This window comes from Mesoplodon densirostris, chromosome 1, assembly GCF_025265405.1.
Source record: "Mesoplodon densirostris isolate mMesDen1 chromosome 1, mMesDen1 primary haplotype, whole genome shotgun sequence".
NCBI lineage: Eukaryota > Metazoa > Chordata > Mammalia > Artiodactyla > Ziphiidae > Mesoplodon > Mesoplodon densirostris.
Genome location: NC_082661.1, coordinates 172840370 through 172856188, shown reverse-complemented (window position 1 = coordinate 172856188; position 15819 = coordinate 172840370). Strand labels below are relative to the sequence as shown.

General features: G+C 39.4%; 1 protein-coding gene across 3 annotated transcripts in view; it reads right to left on the bottom strand.

The window, feature by feature from the left end:
- The window catches only part of KCNMA1 (potassium calcium-activated channel subfamily M alpha 1), a 748255-nt gene that overhangs the window by 237322 nt on the left and 495114 nt on the right, over positions 1-15819 (bottom strand). For all 3 annotated transcript variants that reach the window (XM_060111611.1, XM_060111630.1, XM_060111620.1), the window contains exon 6: positions 2426-2501. In XM_060111611.1, the coding sequence (XP_059967594.1) occupies positions 2426-2501 (76 nt within the window). The remainder of the gene's footprint in view (positions 1-2425; positions 2502-15819) is intronic.

The following is a 15819-nucleotide window of genomic DNA, read 5'->3' as shown; positions in this document are numbered from 1 at the left end:
ACATGCTTTCCTGCAGCTTCCTTGATGGGAAGTCACCCCACTCACCCTTCCCTCTCACATGCCTCATCTCCAGCACCACCACAATGACACCTGGCTTTCTACAACGCTTACCGAAGACACCCCCTTTGCCTTGAAAAGATCCTTGACTGCCTCACACTCATGCCGAGCCCCACTTAATCACTCTCCTCCATGCCTCCCAAGCCCTGGGTGTACCTGTACCCTCAGCACCAACCACACTATGGGTCAGTCCTCCCCCAGGGAGCTCTCTGGAAGTAGGACTCAATCCTGGCACCCATCTCACTGCTGCACAAATGGGTGCTCAATTCAGGCTTGAATTCACCCTGACGCTGTCCCTGGTTGTGACAGGAACTGGGGCAATCCAAGTGTGTGGTTGTGATGGAAACCACCCTCCCATAACACAAGGAGTTTAATTCTGTGGGAAGTGGGGTGCTTGGGGAAATGCTGTTTGGGGCTTAGGATGGCAGACATCCCAGTAGCCTGCCACCCCGTGACTCTCCCAATGGAGAGCCACCTCTTTCCCTCACTCGCTGCTTCAGATTTCCCCCTCTGCACTGGGAGAATGAACCCCCATAACTGTAGAGTCATCAGGTGGAATGTTTCCCCAGGGATGCTAGTGCTATTTCCTGCATCCAGAGGAAAGGAGTCTTTTCCAAGGAATGGGAAGTTGGCGGGTCTCTTGGCAAAAGCCTAGAAAAAGATAGTTTACTCAGATGGCTTATCATTCTCCCAAGTCCAGGAAAGATCCACATGGAGTACGAGGAAGGTAAGAACACAGTTCTCTCCATGTTATTCCTCAGAGTAATGGCACCTTCTTAAAATGCTGGCATCAGAGAATTAAAAGCCCCTTAAACAAGTAAACTCGAAACAGGGAGAGAGAGGCACTATACCATGTTAGACAGTGTGGATGACTCCACGTAACACCGTCCCCACAAGTATCTCTTAAATACAGCTCCTGTGATTGCCACTGGGTCCTCACCAAGTCTACCTGTAAAAATACAGTGTAGTGGAGCAAATATGATACAGGCAAAACTTGAGGACTGCTAGCTTTGTTGACCATTTTAATTTCAAGAGGAATATGAGTCCCTTGCATAGAAAAGTCATAAAAAAGGTAGAAATGAAGGTTACTGTCTCTTCGAAGAAATACGAAGAATGACAATATTCATTCTATATAAATAATAGTATATGCTACTAAATGGAGCACCAACAAATTCTGACCCCAGGATAATGAAAGTAAAGGGTGTTGGGACACACTGTAGAAGATTTCCATGGCATTCAACACTTATTTTCTTTTTAACTTGACTAATAGGAAGTGAATTTATTCCCCCATTCATGTAGATGAATAGTCAGAGAGGGGAAACCAATTTGAAATTAAAACAAACTAAAATAAACAAAACACACTAAGACCCAAAGAGGAAAGCCTGTCACATTTGTTAGATGTGACATATTCAGGAAGCTGAGTCCCAGCCTCAGTTACTGGGAGAACAATGCTGAATCCAAGCTCCCCCAAAATGCAGGTGTATTAATTACAAATCACAAACATAGAGATGTCCTGTTTTTCATCATTTATCAAACACATTAAGGCCAACCAAAGAGGAAATGGAACATTAGCAGTGAGCTTCTCAAAGTGTAATTTCCTATGAGAGAAATTTATGACCTGTACTTATTCTCCATTAAAGGACGTCCAACCTCTTTTATTAGTTTATTCATCAAGGCAGCCCTGGTTTCCGGCCAGCTCTGAGAACCTGCAGGTCCTCAGGAAAGGGGTCTCTGGGGGATTTTTTTCTCCTGGTCCAGTAGTGTTTTCCAGAACATAATACAGTTAACAGAAGTAGTCATGGTGCATTCGGCGGGAGGTTTTTAGATATTCCCCAGAAGGCAATTCACAGAGCAAGCCCCAGGGGCTACACGGGCTATAAAGTGAACATCTAGAATGTACTTGGAAATGAAATGATTTTCTGTTTGCCATATGAGGTTTGTGATTGCCTCTCAAAGAGCATTGCTTCCATTGCTTTTATGGCCAGGTTCAATTTCTTATTTAGTGATGTAATAAAGGGGTGATTTAAAACCTGGGAGCAAGGACTTCCCAATCAATGAGTAGACCTATCCCTCACCCACTGTGCACCTCTCTCCATGGTGCTGCGGACGGTGTCCAAGGAACCCCACAACGTGCCTCAAAAGTGTCTCTACTTCCCCCCATACACAGCTGTTTCTTTCTCTTTACCATAGAGTCCCCGCCCTGCAGAAGACCCTACCTCTAGGCCTTCCCTGGGTTTCTGTGTTAGATCACTCTCTCTGTGCATAGGAGAACTCTAACTTTATCGTGATGAAAGTACACACGCCTGATATTTACAACGTGGCACTGGGGACCAGAAGGACAAAAAAAATATGAGAAAGAACATCTTACCTTGTTTTCAGGATATTCAGAAACTGCAAAATTTCTGAAAACTGGATCAGCCTGAGAGCTCTTAAAAATCTCAAACCTGGAAAGAGAAATGAAATAGAGATGCATTATTTTCAATGTGTGGTTTTAATGTCCACACACTGCCACTGGATTTACAGCTGCCAAGATTAATGGGATATGAAATCCCTGCAGAAGAATGAAGCATCCCGTACCGTGCATGTAGTTCTTCCTCCTGGTCCTTGACTGGTTTAATCTCAGCTGATAACCTGACTTTTTCATTAAAGGGGCCCTGTATGGAGCAGACGATATTCTGGTGGGCAGAGCCCAGTTTACTGAGCTTTCTCATGCGTCCATCTCTGATTTTTTTTTTTTTTTTTTTTTGCGGTACGCGGGCCTCTCACTGTTGTGGCCTCTCCCGTTGTGGAGCACAGGCTCCGGATGCACAGGCTCAGCGGTCATGGCTCACGGGCCCAACTGCTCTGCAGCATGTGTGATCCTCCCGGACAGGGGCACGAACCCATGTCCCCTGCATCGGCAGGTGGACTCTCAACCACTGCACCAACAGGGAAGCCTTCCATCTCTGATTTAAAGCACTATTTCTAAGTTACATGGTTGTCTGAGAGGATTCTGTCTCTGAAAAATACTGGGAATAGCTCAGGGTAACCCTTGTGCTAAGAGCAGATTAGGAACAAGTCAGATAACCTCACCTCTTTGGTGGATTTTCTTTTTTTTTTTTTTCAATCTTTATCTGCCGTTCTGATAAAATGAAGAGTATAGCCCACTGTGTTATCTGTTTCCTACAAGGTTCTATATTTTTCTTCCAATCAAAAAAAAAATCAAATCATTCAAATATCACACCCCATATACTTCAGGATTCACAACTTATATAATTCTACTCTTACTGAGTGTCAAGATACACGCTTCTCCATTTTAAATCAGCAACCTCTCTTGAATGGAGAAGGAGAGCCAGTGTTTCTATGCATCAGGAGAGAGAGGGAAATGGGGAAGGAAGACACAGCTGAGGATTCAAGAAAATACAAATTACTGTTGTGTTTTAATAGCCATGGGTAAAATGTATTTCTGTTGAGATCAAATTTGTGAGTCAAAAACAATCTGAATGACTCATGGGCTTTGAATCTTGGCAGTTGTGCAAGAGAACGGTTTACAAAATACTTTATTACAGCTTTGAGACACTTTCAAGATCACACCCACTCCCAAGGGGATTCAAAGCATTTTACTAAGCTTCCACAGGTGCCATGTGTGGAGCTGAGCACAGAGTGGGCTAAGCTGTGGACGGGCAGCTCGATGTCCACGGGTGAGAGTTTATTCGGCCCAGTATGTGAGGCAGTAAAGCGGGGAGGCGTGCAGAGTGGTGGGAAGAAGTGGTGGTGATTCTCTCGAGACCCCAGGGTGAATCAAGGAAAGGAGACAGACCGGAAGTTCTCCCCTAAACAGCTCCATATTGGGCTCGGTTAGATTACTCCTTGTTCAAGCATAAGGTGACAAGGAAAAACTAACTTAAAGCCCACAGAAGGAAAAACCCCACTGCTCAAGAGGGACAAAAGGATATGGCTCAAAAGGAAAATTTCTCATCTAAAAGGATTTACCTTCATGGACAGAAGATTTTTTCAGAAAACATCCGCCTTCTATTCTGAATGATATTCATATTACTTTTATTCAACAAGAAAGTGCAGAGATGAGAAGGGATGTGGATGAAATAAAAGTCTCAGGAGCCAAAAACCCAGTCCTAACCGAGCTGATGAAAGGTTGACTTCACACCGCTAACAACGGGATGTGGAGGACAGAATGGAGAGGTCATCTCACGAGGCAGAGAAAAGGGAAGACAAAAGACGCAACTTAATAGAAATGGAGTGGAGATCACAGAGATCCAACCTATGAATGAAATGTGTTCCAAAGGAAAGTGCAAACAACACACAGATCGTAAGTAGCGGCCAGGACATCACAGGATTGAACACTCTGGATATGAAAAAAAAAATGACTCGAGATTAAAAGGCAAAATGAACGATTAGCTCTGAGAGACTGACACCGAGAAGTATCTTATTGTTTTTCCCTTCAAATGTCAAGTATTAAAATAAATGAAGATATAAAAATCAAAAAGTGTCAGGGTGGGGAGAGGGTTACCATGAAGGCAATTAAGATCTCATTACGTAACAGTAAGTGTTAAGCAATGACTGGGCAACAGAATTGTAAAACAAGGAGAGTCTGACCCAAGATTTTTATGCCCTGTCAAGTAGTTGTTCAACAGTATAAGGGCAACAAAAAATACTTTCAAATATCCAAGTTCTCAGAAAATATATTGTTTGAACAAAACATTTGCAAAGAAGCTCGTTAAGTCTTACTAATCAGAATGGGGGGTGGTGCAAACTCTCCTGTTGGTCCGAAGCATCCAGCCCAACCTGGATGGCTGATCTGACTGCAGCATCACTGTCACATATTGCTGGGAGGTAAAATAACACATTTAGAAGCTTGAGGTAGAAAAAGACTGGCAGTTAGTACTGAAACCAGTCAGGGATATAAGGATGCTTTAGTAACATATTAGCCGCTAATAGTTTCATCCTGAAAAATTGTGTGTGTGTGTGTGTGTGTGTGTGTGAGAGAGAGAGAGAGAGAGAGAGAGAGAGAGAGAGAGAGAGAGAGAGAGAGTGAGTGAGTGTGTGTGTACTTTCATTTATGGAAACAAAAATTGAATACAAATGGCCCACGCTTTGAATGGGATTTCTTTCTTTTTATCGTGAAGAAATGCCTTTTGCATCCTGCATTATTGGTTTGTTGTTTGTCATATTTTAAAGCGACTCACAAAAATAAGATAGAATAAAAACTTTTCTTTTAAATGAGGTGTATGAAAATAAAGGTAGGAAAAAAAAAGAATGCAGTAGTCACAAGGTCCTATCCTCTCGCTAGAGATAAACTGTAGATCTAGGTCTGAGCTCTTTCCCAAGGAAAGCAAGCAGGGAGGCACTCTAAGATTAACAAAGGAGGAAAATAAGCTGGTTCTTAGGAGAAGAGGTTGGCCCAGGAGGGGGACTCAAGAGAAATGTCTCCCTGCCAAAGGGGCCTGGGGTGATGCAGGAGCAACATTCTCACGGGCTGAACAATGGTGGGCTTTGTTTATTTGACTGCTTTGTGCTGGTCATTGTCACGGCACTGGGTTTCACTAATACAAATGAGAAACAAAGTTCTACATAGGGTTAAAAAAATTCAGTCTATATGTTCTCCTCAGATCAAGCCAGACACTTTGGAGAAATGCTTGGTCTGAAGTGTCTATCCTTCAGGCCACAGCTCACAGCAGCTCCCGAACTGCTTTCTCCCCTGGACCACTTGTGGTCTATTCTCAGCACAGTAGCCAGAGTGAGCCTGTTACCAGGTAAAATGGATCATGCTGTTCCTCTGCTAAAAATCCTCCAATGCCCACATTCCATACAAAGTACAAGTCAAAGTCCTTCAAGAACCTAAAGCAAGGCCAGCCCTCATTCTTTTTGGACCTGCTGGCCTCTTCCCCCCACTCATACTACTTTGCCTCTGATCTGGCCGTCTTCCTCAGTGATCCTTGACTGTGTACGGATGCTCCTGCCTCAGGGCCTTTACACATGCTCTTCTCTCTGCCTGGAATGCTCCTTCCCAAATGGCCACATGGTGCCCTCACTCACCTCCTTCAGATGTTTAATCAACATAACTTTCTCAGGGAGATCTTCCCTGGCTACTCTGTCTAAAAGTGCAACTCTCCCCTCAGCACCCCCTCCAAAGCTCTTTATTCTGCTTGCCTGCCTTATTTTTCTCCCCAACATGAAGCACAAGCATCTTACTTATTTATGTAGTTTACTTTCTGTCTCCTTATCCATAGCACCAGCTCTAGCAGGGGAGGGATTGATGTCTCTATTGTGTTCATGGCTGTATCCCATGTACCTAAAATAGTGCCTTGCATAAGGTGGATACTCAGTAACTACTTGCTTGAACTGAACTGAATGAATCAGACTTCTGAGAATTAGACGGCAGAGAGCTAAAGGTTAGAGGCTCTGCATTCAGAACTCTGAGGCTACACATTGTTTACTAAAGGGAAAAGCCATGACTCTGAAAGTTCACCTGACAGAGGCCAGGGCTGACACTCTTAGGAAATACGAAGAAGACTAACCAGGAAAGAGCCTTGACCAATGGTCACGCTGCTACACTCAGAGAGGTCCTGAAAGAGGATAGACAGGAAGCTCAGATTCCATAAAGAGGCCAAGAAAAGGAAGCAGTGGGATGGGCAATGCCAAAGTGACAAATTATTCATCTCCTTTGCTTTATAACACTATATTCTTATTATTTATTCTATATAATTTAAAATCTCTGAAATAAAATTATTTTTTAGGAAATAGAAAATGGCTATAACAGAGTTGTGAAGAAGAAAATAACATATTAATTATGCTCTCCAAAAGTCTAGATAGTTTCATGAGCAAGTTCCTTTAAACTATCAAAAAATAGTAAACTTCTCTATATATCAATACTCTCTATTATATAGTCAAGTAATAAAAATGGACTCCTCTCTCTCTCTTTCTGTACTTTGTATTGGTTAGAAAAGTGGTATTACCTGGACATAGGTTAAAAACAAAATGGCAAGCTCATCACAGTAATGACTATTGACTAACCACAAGAATCCTACATAAAATACTAGTGAATCATATGCGAGACTATTGTGTGTGTGTGTGTGTGTGTGTGTATTGAACTATTTCTTTTTTTTTTTTAGCATCTTTACTGGAGTATAATTGCTTTACAATGGTGTGTTAGTTTCTGCTGTATAACAAAGTGAATCAGTTATACACATATATATATCCCTGTATCTGCTCCCTCTTGCGTCTCCCTCCCATCCTCCCTATCCCACCCCTCTAGGTGGTCACGAGACTATATTAAATAAATAACATGCATGAGCTATAGGGGATGCTGTGGAGCACAGCCCAGATCCCTTTTCCAAGGATCTTTATTCATCACTGGCTCCTGAAGAGCAGCCTTGCCCACGGTCACACCCCTTACCAGGGGTGGCCCCCATGGCTGGTAGATGTGGGGACAAAGGTCTGCTGCCTTGCCTGGATTTGGGACAATGCTGAAGGGCCATCCAGCTGCAGAGCTGCCTGTGGGATGGACAAGGCCTTTGGTACAGCTGCACCACAGCTGAGCCCTCCACCCCATCCTAGTGCCCTTCTTCTCTCAGAGATGGGTATTATAACCTGCCCTGGAGATTGTGTGCCAGAAGACTAAGTATTCTGCTAAAGCGTGGCAGGCATGTTGGAAGTACTCAACAAACAGTAATTTTACCATATGAAGCTATGGAATTGAAACAGCATATTGTTCACAACTACACAGAAAAGTCAACAAGACGGAACAGAAAGCCCATAAAGATACACACACACACACACACACACACACACACACACAGGGTAAATAGTGTTATTATTACTTTAAATTATGGGTAAAATGATGATGTTGACAATGATGTAAATCTATTATGATTGATCATCTGCTATTTTTAATTATTTCTACATGCCTAAACCTTTAGCTCTATCTTATTTAATCCATTCAACCGAAGAAAATAGCTAAGGATAAACAGACTAGAGAATGTGTCCAGCACACAGTTTGTAAGCAGCACAGCATAAATTTTAACCCAAATTTATGTAACGCCACAAAACCCAAGCTTGTAACCACTGCCCTGGCACAGCCTTTGGTCAGTCAGTTCCGACTGCAAACATCAGCACTCAGGTAAGCACTTCCAGCACTTGTGATCATCTTGCCAAACTCTCCTAACAATTCGCATTCTGTCAGTAGGGAAATGCCCTTTGCCTACACCCCCATCAGACTGAGTATTCTGATTAAGAAAAGACAGGAAGAAGGAAGGGAAAGGAAGGGAGGGAGTGAAGAGGGAGGGAGGGAGGGAAAGTAGGAGTCACACTTTGATAGGCCTCAACCCCAAATAGAGCCCATCACTGTTTGTTTGTTTTTTTAATATATATATGTGTGTGTGTGTGTATATATATATATATATTTGTTGGGGTTTTTTTTCTCCTGAATATAATGCGTGATTATGTACATTCAACTTGAATGATTCAGCAACATATAAGGAAGAATGTAAGTGTCATCCAAAATCTTACATCCAAATATTATCACTGTTAATTCTTTTTCCCATCCCTGTTTTATTCTGCTTTTCTAGGTTAACAAATGAAGTTAACTGTGTTTTCACATAATTATTAGTCATTTTATTTTCTTATTTAAAGTGCTTTATAATAGTCTCTGCCAGATTACCTGTGGGTTCATCTTATTCTTTTATTATATTCGAGCTTGTTCATAATGAGAATATTATATGTTATATATTTTATCCCATGGTTCATCATTCTTCTTTTAATTTTCCTCAAAGTTTTTTTTCTTTCCTGTCTTAAATTTTGCTTAAGGTGTTTTGTTTTGTTTTGTTTCCCTGAATTCCAAAGTTTGTTATATGGTCAAATATATCAGACTTCCATCATTGTTTCTTTGCTTTAATATTACAAATGGCCACCTCCATCGTAAAAAACAGATTTTTTTAAATGCATGTACATTTTCTCTTTGTACTTTTAGGGTGTGAGTTCTGAACCCTGGCTGCACATTTAAATCACCTGGGAAGCTTTAAGAATTATTGATACCTTGGTCTCACTCCCTCTTCCCCAATTCTGACTTAATGGGTCTGAGGTACAACCAGGCAGAGGGAATTTTAAAGCTCTTCGATGATCCTAATGAGCCATCACGGTTGAGAAGCACTGAAAACTTTTTCTACAAATGAGCAGAAAGTAAATATTTTAGGTTCTATCCCAACTACCCACTCTGCTGTAAATGACATGTAAATGAATGCACGTGACTGTATTCCAGTAAAATTTTATTCAAATAAATAGGCCATGGAGCCTAGTTTGCTAAGCCTGCTTTAGAGACCAGCTATTCAAATTCCATGTGCACATGAATCACCTGGGATTTGTTAACATCCAGACTCTGTTCCATGGGTCTGAGATGGGGCTTGATGCTCTGAATTTCTAACCAACTCTATGATGTCACCGATGCTTCTGGTCAGAGACCAAGCTGAGAAAACAAAACTGCAGGGCACTGGTTCCCAGACTTTGTTGCCACTGCAATCATCTGGAAATTCTGGAACAACACTGGTGCCTATCTCCCACCCTCAGATATTCTGATTTAATTGGTCTGGGTGCAGAAATTTTTTATAACTTCCCAGATGATTCTAATGTGCAGCCAAGTGTGGGAACCACCTATTTAGGGTATCTTTTCTTCTTTTAACCTTTAATTTGTAAATCCATCTTGACGTATTTATTTATTTTGGTTAATAGTGTGCCAAAGGGACCAAATTTTATTTTTTCCCCAAATAGTTAGCAAATTGCCTTTTCCCTGAGTAATCGCTTGAGTAATCTAAAACCAGTACTATATACATTAAGCACCCCGTCTCTTTACTTTTTTTTTGCGGTACGCGGGCCTCTCACTGTTGTGGCCTCTCCCGTTGCGGAGCACAGGCTACGGACGCGCAGGCTCAGCGGCCATGGCTCACGGGCCTAGCCACTCCACAGCACGTGGGATCTTCCAGGACCGGGGCACAAACCCGTGTCCCCTGCATCGGCAGGCAGACTCTCAACCACTGCGCCACCAGGGAAGCCCTGTCTCTTTACTTTTAAAGAACATACTGGCTAACTATAAATTAGAAAAAATCCATAGTATAATAATAGATTACTTATAAAATAATGCATTCAGCTCAAGATCTTAGGAAAAAGGTAGTCTTAACAGCCATAGAAGAAAAGATGATTTCTACTTTAGTGTTTATACTTGAATAATCAGAGAACTAATAAAGATTAAAAGTGATAAAAATTTTCAAATCATTTTATGGGGGCAAACAACAACAATAAAACAAACAAACAAAACACATGCTTATCCAATAAAGAAACAAATAGAAAATAAAGTCATGCACAATTTCAGGCTAATAAAATTTGAAATCCACACTGAGAGGGATGACTTTCCAAAAAATGTAAACTTTGTAAGTTCATACACACAAAAAAGAAAACCATGACAGGACGATAATTGAGATATAAATTGAAATTTTTATTAATATCTTCCCCTCAGAGAGTTTGCACCCATGTGATTTATTAAATTTTTTAAAACATTTACATTTTAATGAAACTCTAAACTATTCCATGATATACAAAAAAAGGCAAAGCTATTAAACTTGTTATAAAATAATCATAACCTGGTACCAAAAACTCCCTCTCAAAACACAAAAGTAAAATAATCTCACTAAGATTAGTGATGCTAAAGTTCTACATAAAATATACCAACATATATAATTCATCTGTGAATTAAAATAAGAATCCAGAGCATTCTGGTTAACCCTAACAGACTGAACAGAATGATTTATCTCTGCCTCCTCTCAAAACCTCATTAAAATAATATTAAAGGGGGGAAAAAAATAGCAAAATCCCACAAGGGCAGGAAGAAGGGAAGAAAAACTACAGCACGTTAACAGAAAACCACAAAACGCTGGTAGATGAAAAGTGGATATTCTGTTGGAAATTAACTTGGCAAAGCGGAGAAACCTGATAACATATATAGTAAGAAACATATATATAACATAATAAAAACAAAATATCAGCAATGTTCTTGGTCAATAATTTTTTTTGGGTCAATAAATTTGATAAGGAATTTCACAAAGACAGGTTGGTGGGGCCTGGTGGGGTGGGGAAATCATAGATAAGGAGAAAGCAACAGTTCAAAAGATGAAATGAGGTGACCAACACTGGGAAGTGGGAGGCTGGGACAACTCACTAATGGATTGGGGTACGAAATAGGAGCAGCCAGGATAAAGCAGCAAGCGTGTAGTTGTTAAAGCAATATCCCACGTGAACTGGTTGACTCTCAGATGAAAGCTGTAAGACCAGTTATTGGACCAAAATACACTGCCACATACCCACCCCATCACTCCTCAGACAAGGCGCATTAAGCAAAGACGGCATTCTAATATAGGCTAACAGAAAATCTCAAATCCAGAGAGGAGCACGAAATCAAGAATCACCAAATATTTGAGGAAAGTCAAGCTTTCTTTGAAGAAAGGCACATAGTCCAGCAAAATTTACACTTAATGATACAACATTAACAAAGCAACAACTTTAGAAAAAGTTTGATTGAAAAACAAAGAATTGTAAGAAAATATGTCAGCTCAGCAAAGATAAACTAGATATTTTAGAAATTAAAATTTTAAACATCAAAACTTAAAAAAGCCAACTATTAGAAGAATGGATACAGCTACATACAAACTACAGGGCTAGACTATCAAACAGAGGTCTCTTCATACAGAGCGGAAATGGCGTGAAAAGTACATAAGGGAAGTTGAGAGACATGGAAGACAAGTGTAGAATTTTTAACATTTACGTAATTGAGTTTCCAGAAGGAAAAAATACAGGCAATAGAAAGCAGGAAAACTGGAAATTCCCTGGCAATCCAGTGGTTAGGACTCCAAGCTCTCACTGTTGGAGCCTGGGTTCAATCACGGGTCGAGGAACTAAGATCCCACAAGCCTCCTGGTGCGGCAAAAAAAAAGAAAGCAGGAAAACTCTCAAACATTAGAATAAAGTTTCCCAGATCAAAGGGATGACCTGCATCCTCAGATTGGAAAGGTCTGTTAAGTGTCCAGCAGGATAATTTTAAAGGACCCAAATTGAGGCATATTACAGTGACATTTCAGAATACCAATGCAAAGATATAAACTCCCCAAAGCAATGAGAATCAAATTATTGTTAGAATTCTCCTGGCTGCACTGGATTCAAGAAAACAAAGGAAAGATATTGCCACAATTTTCAGGAGAAATTATTTTGAGCTAAAAAAGATATACTTAACCAGCTGAAAGAAAAATAAATCCAAAAGCAAGTGAGATACAAGAAGCAATGCAAGAAAAGAGTAAAAGTAACTGATTAGTTTATGTGTTGACTGAATATTACAAAAACTAATAAATAATAATAATAGTTTAAAAGTGAAACCTCTAGATGATACTACATGGAAGATGGAGGAGAGAGGGCAGTGAAGGTCAGAAAGTTGTGCTAAAGTTCTTGTCTTGCTTCAGGAGAAAGTATTATTAATTATACATATTAATAGAAAATCTTAAGTTTAAGTATGTGTATCAACAACTTAAGAATACATTTGGAATTATAAATTCCAAATCTCAGAAGGAAAAAAGAACAAAAGAATTTGATCAATCCAACTGAAGGAAAAGAACTGTGAAAAAAGAAAAGAAAAAAGCATATTAATTAGTATTAATAAAATATTACTGCAACAGCAAAAAGAATTATTTTTTACTAATCACAACAAAATTGGGTGAGCTGAATTTATCTATTAATTGACAAAGACACTCAGATAATATAAAAATAGCAATAATCCATTCCAGATGCATGTAAGAGATTCAGTGAAAACAAGGAAAGTTAGAAATATGTACCAGACAAATGCTGACCAAAGAAAAAGAGGCAAACAGAGCAATAATTATATCATATAAAGTGGCAGCTACTGTGAAGATGTACAAAAGAAAGAGTAATACTTCATATTCATAAAAAGAGAAATCCACCAAGAATATGTAACAGTGAAAAAAGTTTACACACCTAAGACTATATCTTTGAAGTACATATACAACAAAATCTGGCAAGAATGCATCAAACAACAAAAACTGAGAAAGCCACATCACAGTGGGAGACTCTAAGGTTCACTTTTCAGACACTAGCCAAAACATAAGCACAAATAAGAAATGTTCATATAACATTTAGTTCCTTGGGATATATTTGTATATATCTATCTGAATGGATGGACAGATAGATACATACATATATTATACCCAGTAAATAAAGAACACACTCTTCAGTAGCAACCTTTGAACAGTCATGAAACTGACCATGTACTAGGCGACAAAGAAATTTTACCAAATTCCAAAGTACAGAGATCATATAGGCCACATTTACCACAAAGCAACAAAATAAGAAAAATCACAAAAAGATAAGCAGAATAGGGACTTCCCTGGTGGCCCAGTGGTTAAGAATCCACCTGCCAATGCACGGGACACAGGTTAGATCCCTGGTCCAGGAAGATCCCACATGCCAAGGAACAACTAAGCCCGTGCACCACAACTACTGAGCCTGCACTCTAGAGCCCACAAGCCACAACTACTGAGCCCTCATGCCACAACTACTGAAGTCCACGCACCTAGAGCCCGTGCTCCGCAACCAGAGAAGCCACTGCAATGAGAAGCCCACGCACCGCAACGAAGAGTAGCCCCCACTTGCTGCAACTAGAGAAAGCCCGCGCAGCAACAAAGACCCAATGCAGCACACACAAAAAAAATAAAATAAATAAATATTTTTAAAAAGATAAGCAGAATAGATTGCATTATATAGAGAAGAATTTAATATATGATAAAGAAGTCATCACAACTCAAGGCAAGACAAGCATTATGAAATCATGATGGAACAATTGGTTTACAATGAGATCAATTTAAACTGTCACCTCCTACCATTAATTGAAATTAAATTGAGATGAAAATTAAAATTAAATATAAATAATAAGCCATAAAAAACCAAAGAAAATATAATTACATACTTATTAGCCCTCTGAAGAAAGGAAGAATTTCTGGACTCAGATGTGAAAGGAATCATAAAAATTTTTAAATCAGCACCATAAAAATATCAAAATTCTACATGTCAAAAAAAGTAATGAAGATCATAATCTATTAGAAAAATAATTAAATCAAATATGATATAATAAGGATAAAGTCTTCATGATGTCAAGAACATGTACTAACATCACTAGTCCATAAATAGGCAAAAAGTCATAAGGAGGCTTGTCATGAAATAGGAAATATAACTAGTAAACAACATTAGAAATTATTACACTTGGTTGAAATAAAAGATATGTCAATTAAAAATATAGTAACTTTGGTTTATTCTGCTTAACTAGCAATGTATTTGAATTTCACCTTCTAGAGATGCCCCTACAATGAGTTAGTCTTGTAATTTATGGTGGAATTGTAAACTGATACAGCGTTTTCAGAAAATAATTCCACATTACAAATCAAACTACATTTCTGGGAATGAAACCTAAAATAATATAACAAAACATGGAAAGATGCTACAGAAACAAAGATGTTCCTTGCAAAATTATTCATTAAATAAGAAAAACAGAAAGCAGCTTGCTATCTAAAAATAGGTCTTCTTAAATATAGTCCATCTATGGGATATTATAGTCAAAAAATAATGTAACAACAAAGAAAATGCTTATGATATAATGTTAAGTTAAAGAAGTAGGACATAGTAGAATGGTGGTTACCAAGGGCTGAGGAGTGGGGGGGAAAGAGTAGTTGTTTAATGCATATGAAGTTTCAAATTTGCAAGATGAAAATGTTCTGTTTCACAACAATGCAAATATATAGTACTTAAAACTACTGAACCGTGCACTAAAACATGGTTAAGATGGAAAAGTTTATTTTATATATTTTTTACCATAATAAAAAAATAGCAAACTGGAAACATTTTTAAAAACTGGAATATAAAGTGTGTGTTCTCTCTGATAAAACTATGAAAACTATAGGTATATGAAAAATAAAAACTAGGAAACACAAAAAATGATCACAGTGGTTGTGATATGGAGGTAGGATTTCTGGATTTCATTAATTTTCTTGAGTTTTTAAAATTTTCTGTAATACTGACCAAAAATTCTTATTTTTATTCATAACGTTTTGTTGCTGTTGCTATAAAGTTAATGGCAAGTCAGGACTGTGGACAGGTCTTCTGACTCTGAGCCCCGCGTCCTTGTCAAAGATTCAGGAACCCGAGGCCAGCGGCTCTAGGCAGGGAGGACCCCTGGCCATTGCTGTCCCTTCAGAGGGTCACACTCGGCACCTGGGACCTGAACAACCAGGTTAGGCCATCCTGAGAACTACTGTCATGTAATTTTAGTGCTGGCCAACCATAAAAGTTAAGGGATTTAGGACCTCTTTCTCAGATGGAAGCAGAATAGCTACACTGACAAGAGACTGAGGGACATGCAGGTAAATGATGAATCATTCACCATTCAGGGTCCCCATTATCCCAAGACAGAAAGGACTCAGGAGGTTCCTGCAAGCAAGGTCCCACTGGAGCACAAGACTAAGAAAACACAAAAGCAAACGCATCCCAGCCCAGGGTGGAAAGCCGGCCAGGGTTTTCCAATTTGCTGTTTTCCATTCCCTTTAACTCCTTAATCTTTAAATCCAAAAAGCTGAAAGGTTCAAATAAACCTCTGTCATTTCCAATCCCTCCACCCCCACATAAATCCTGAAGAGCAATTATTTTTGTAGTGTCTGACAAGGTCATGGT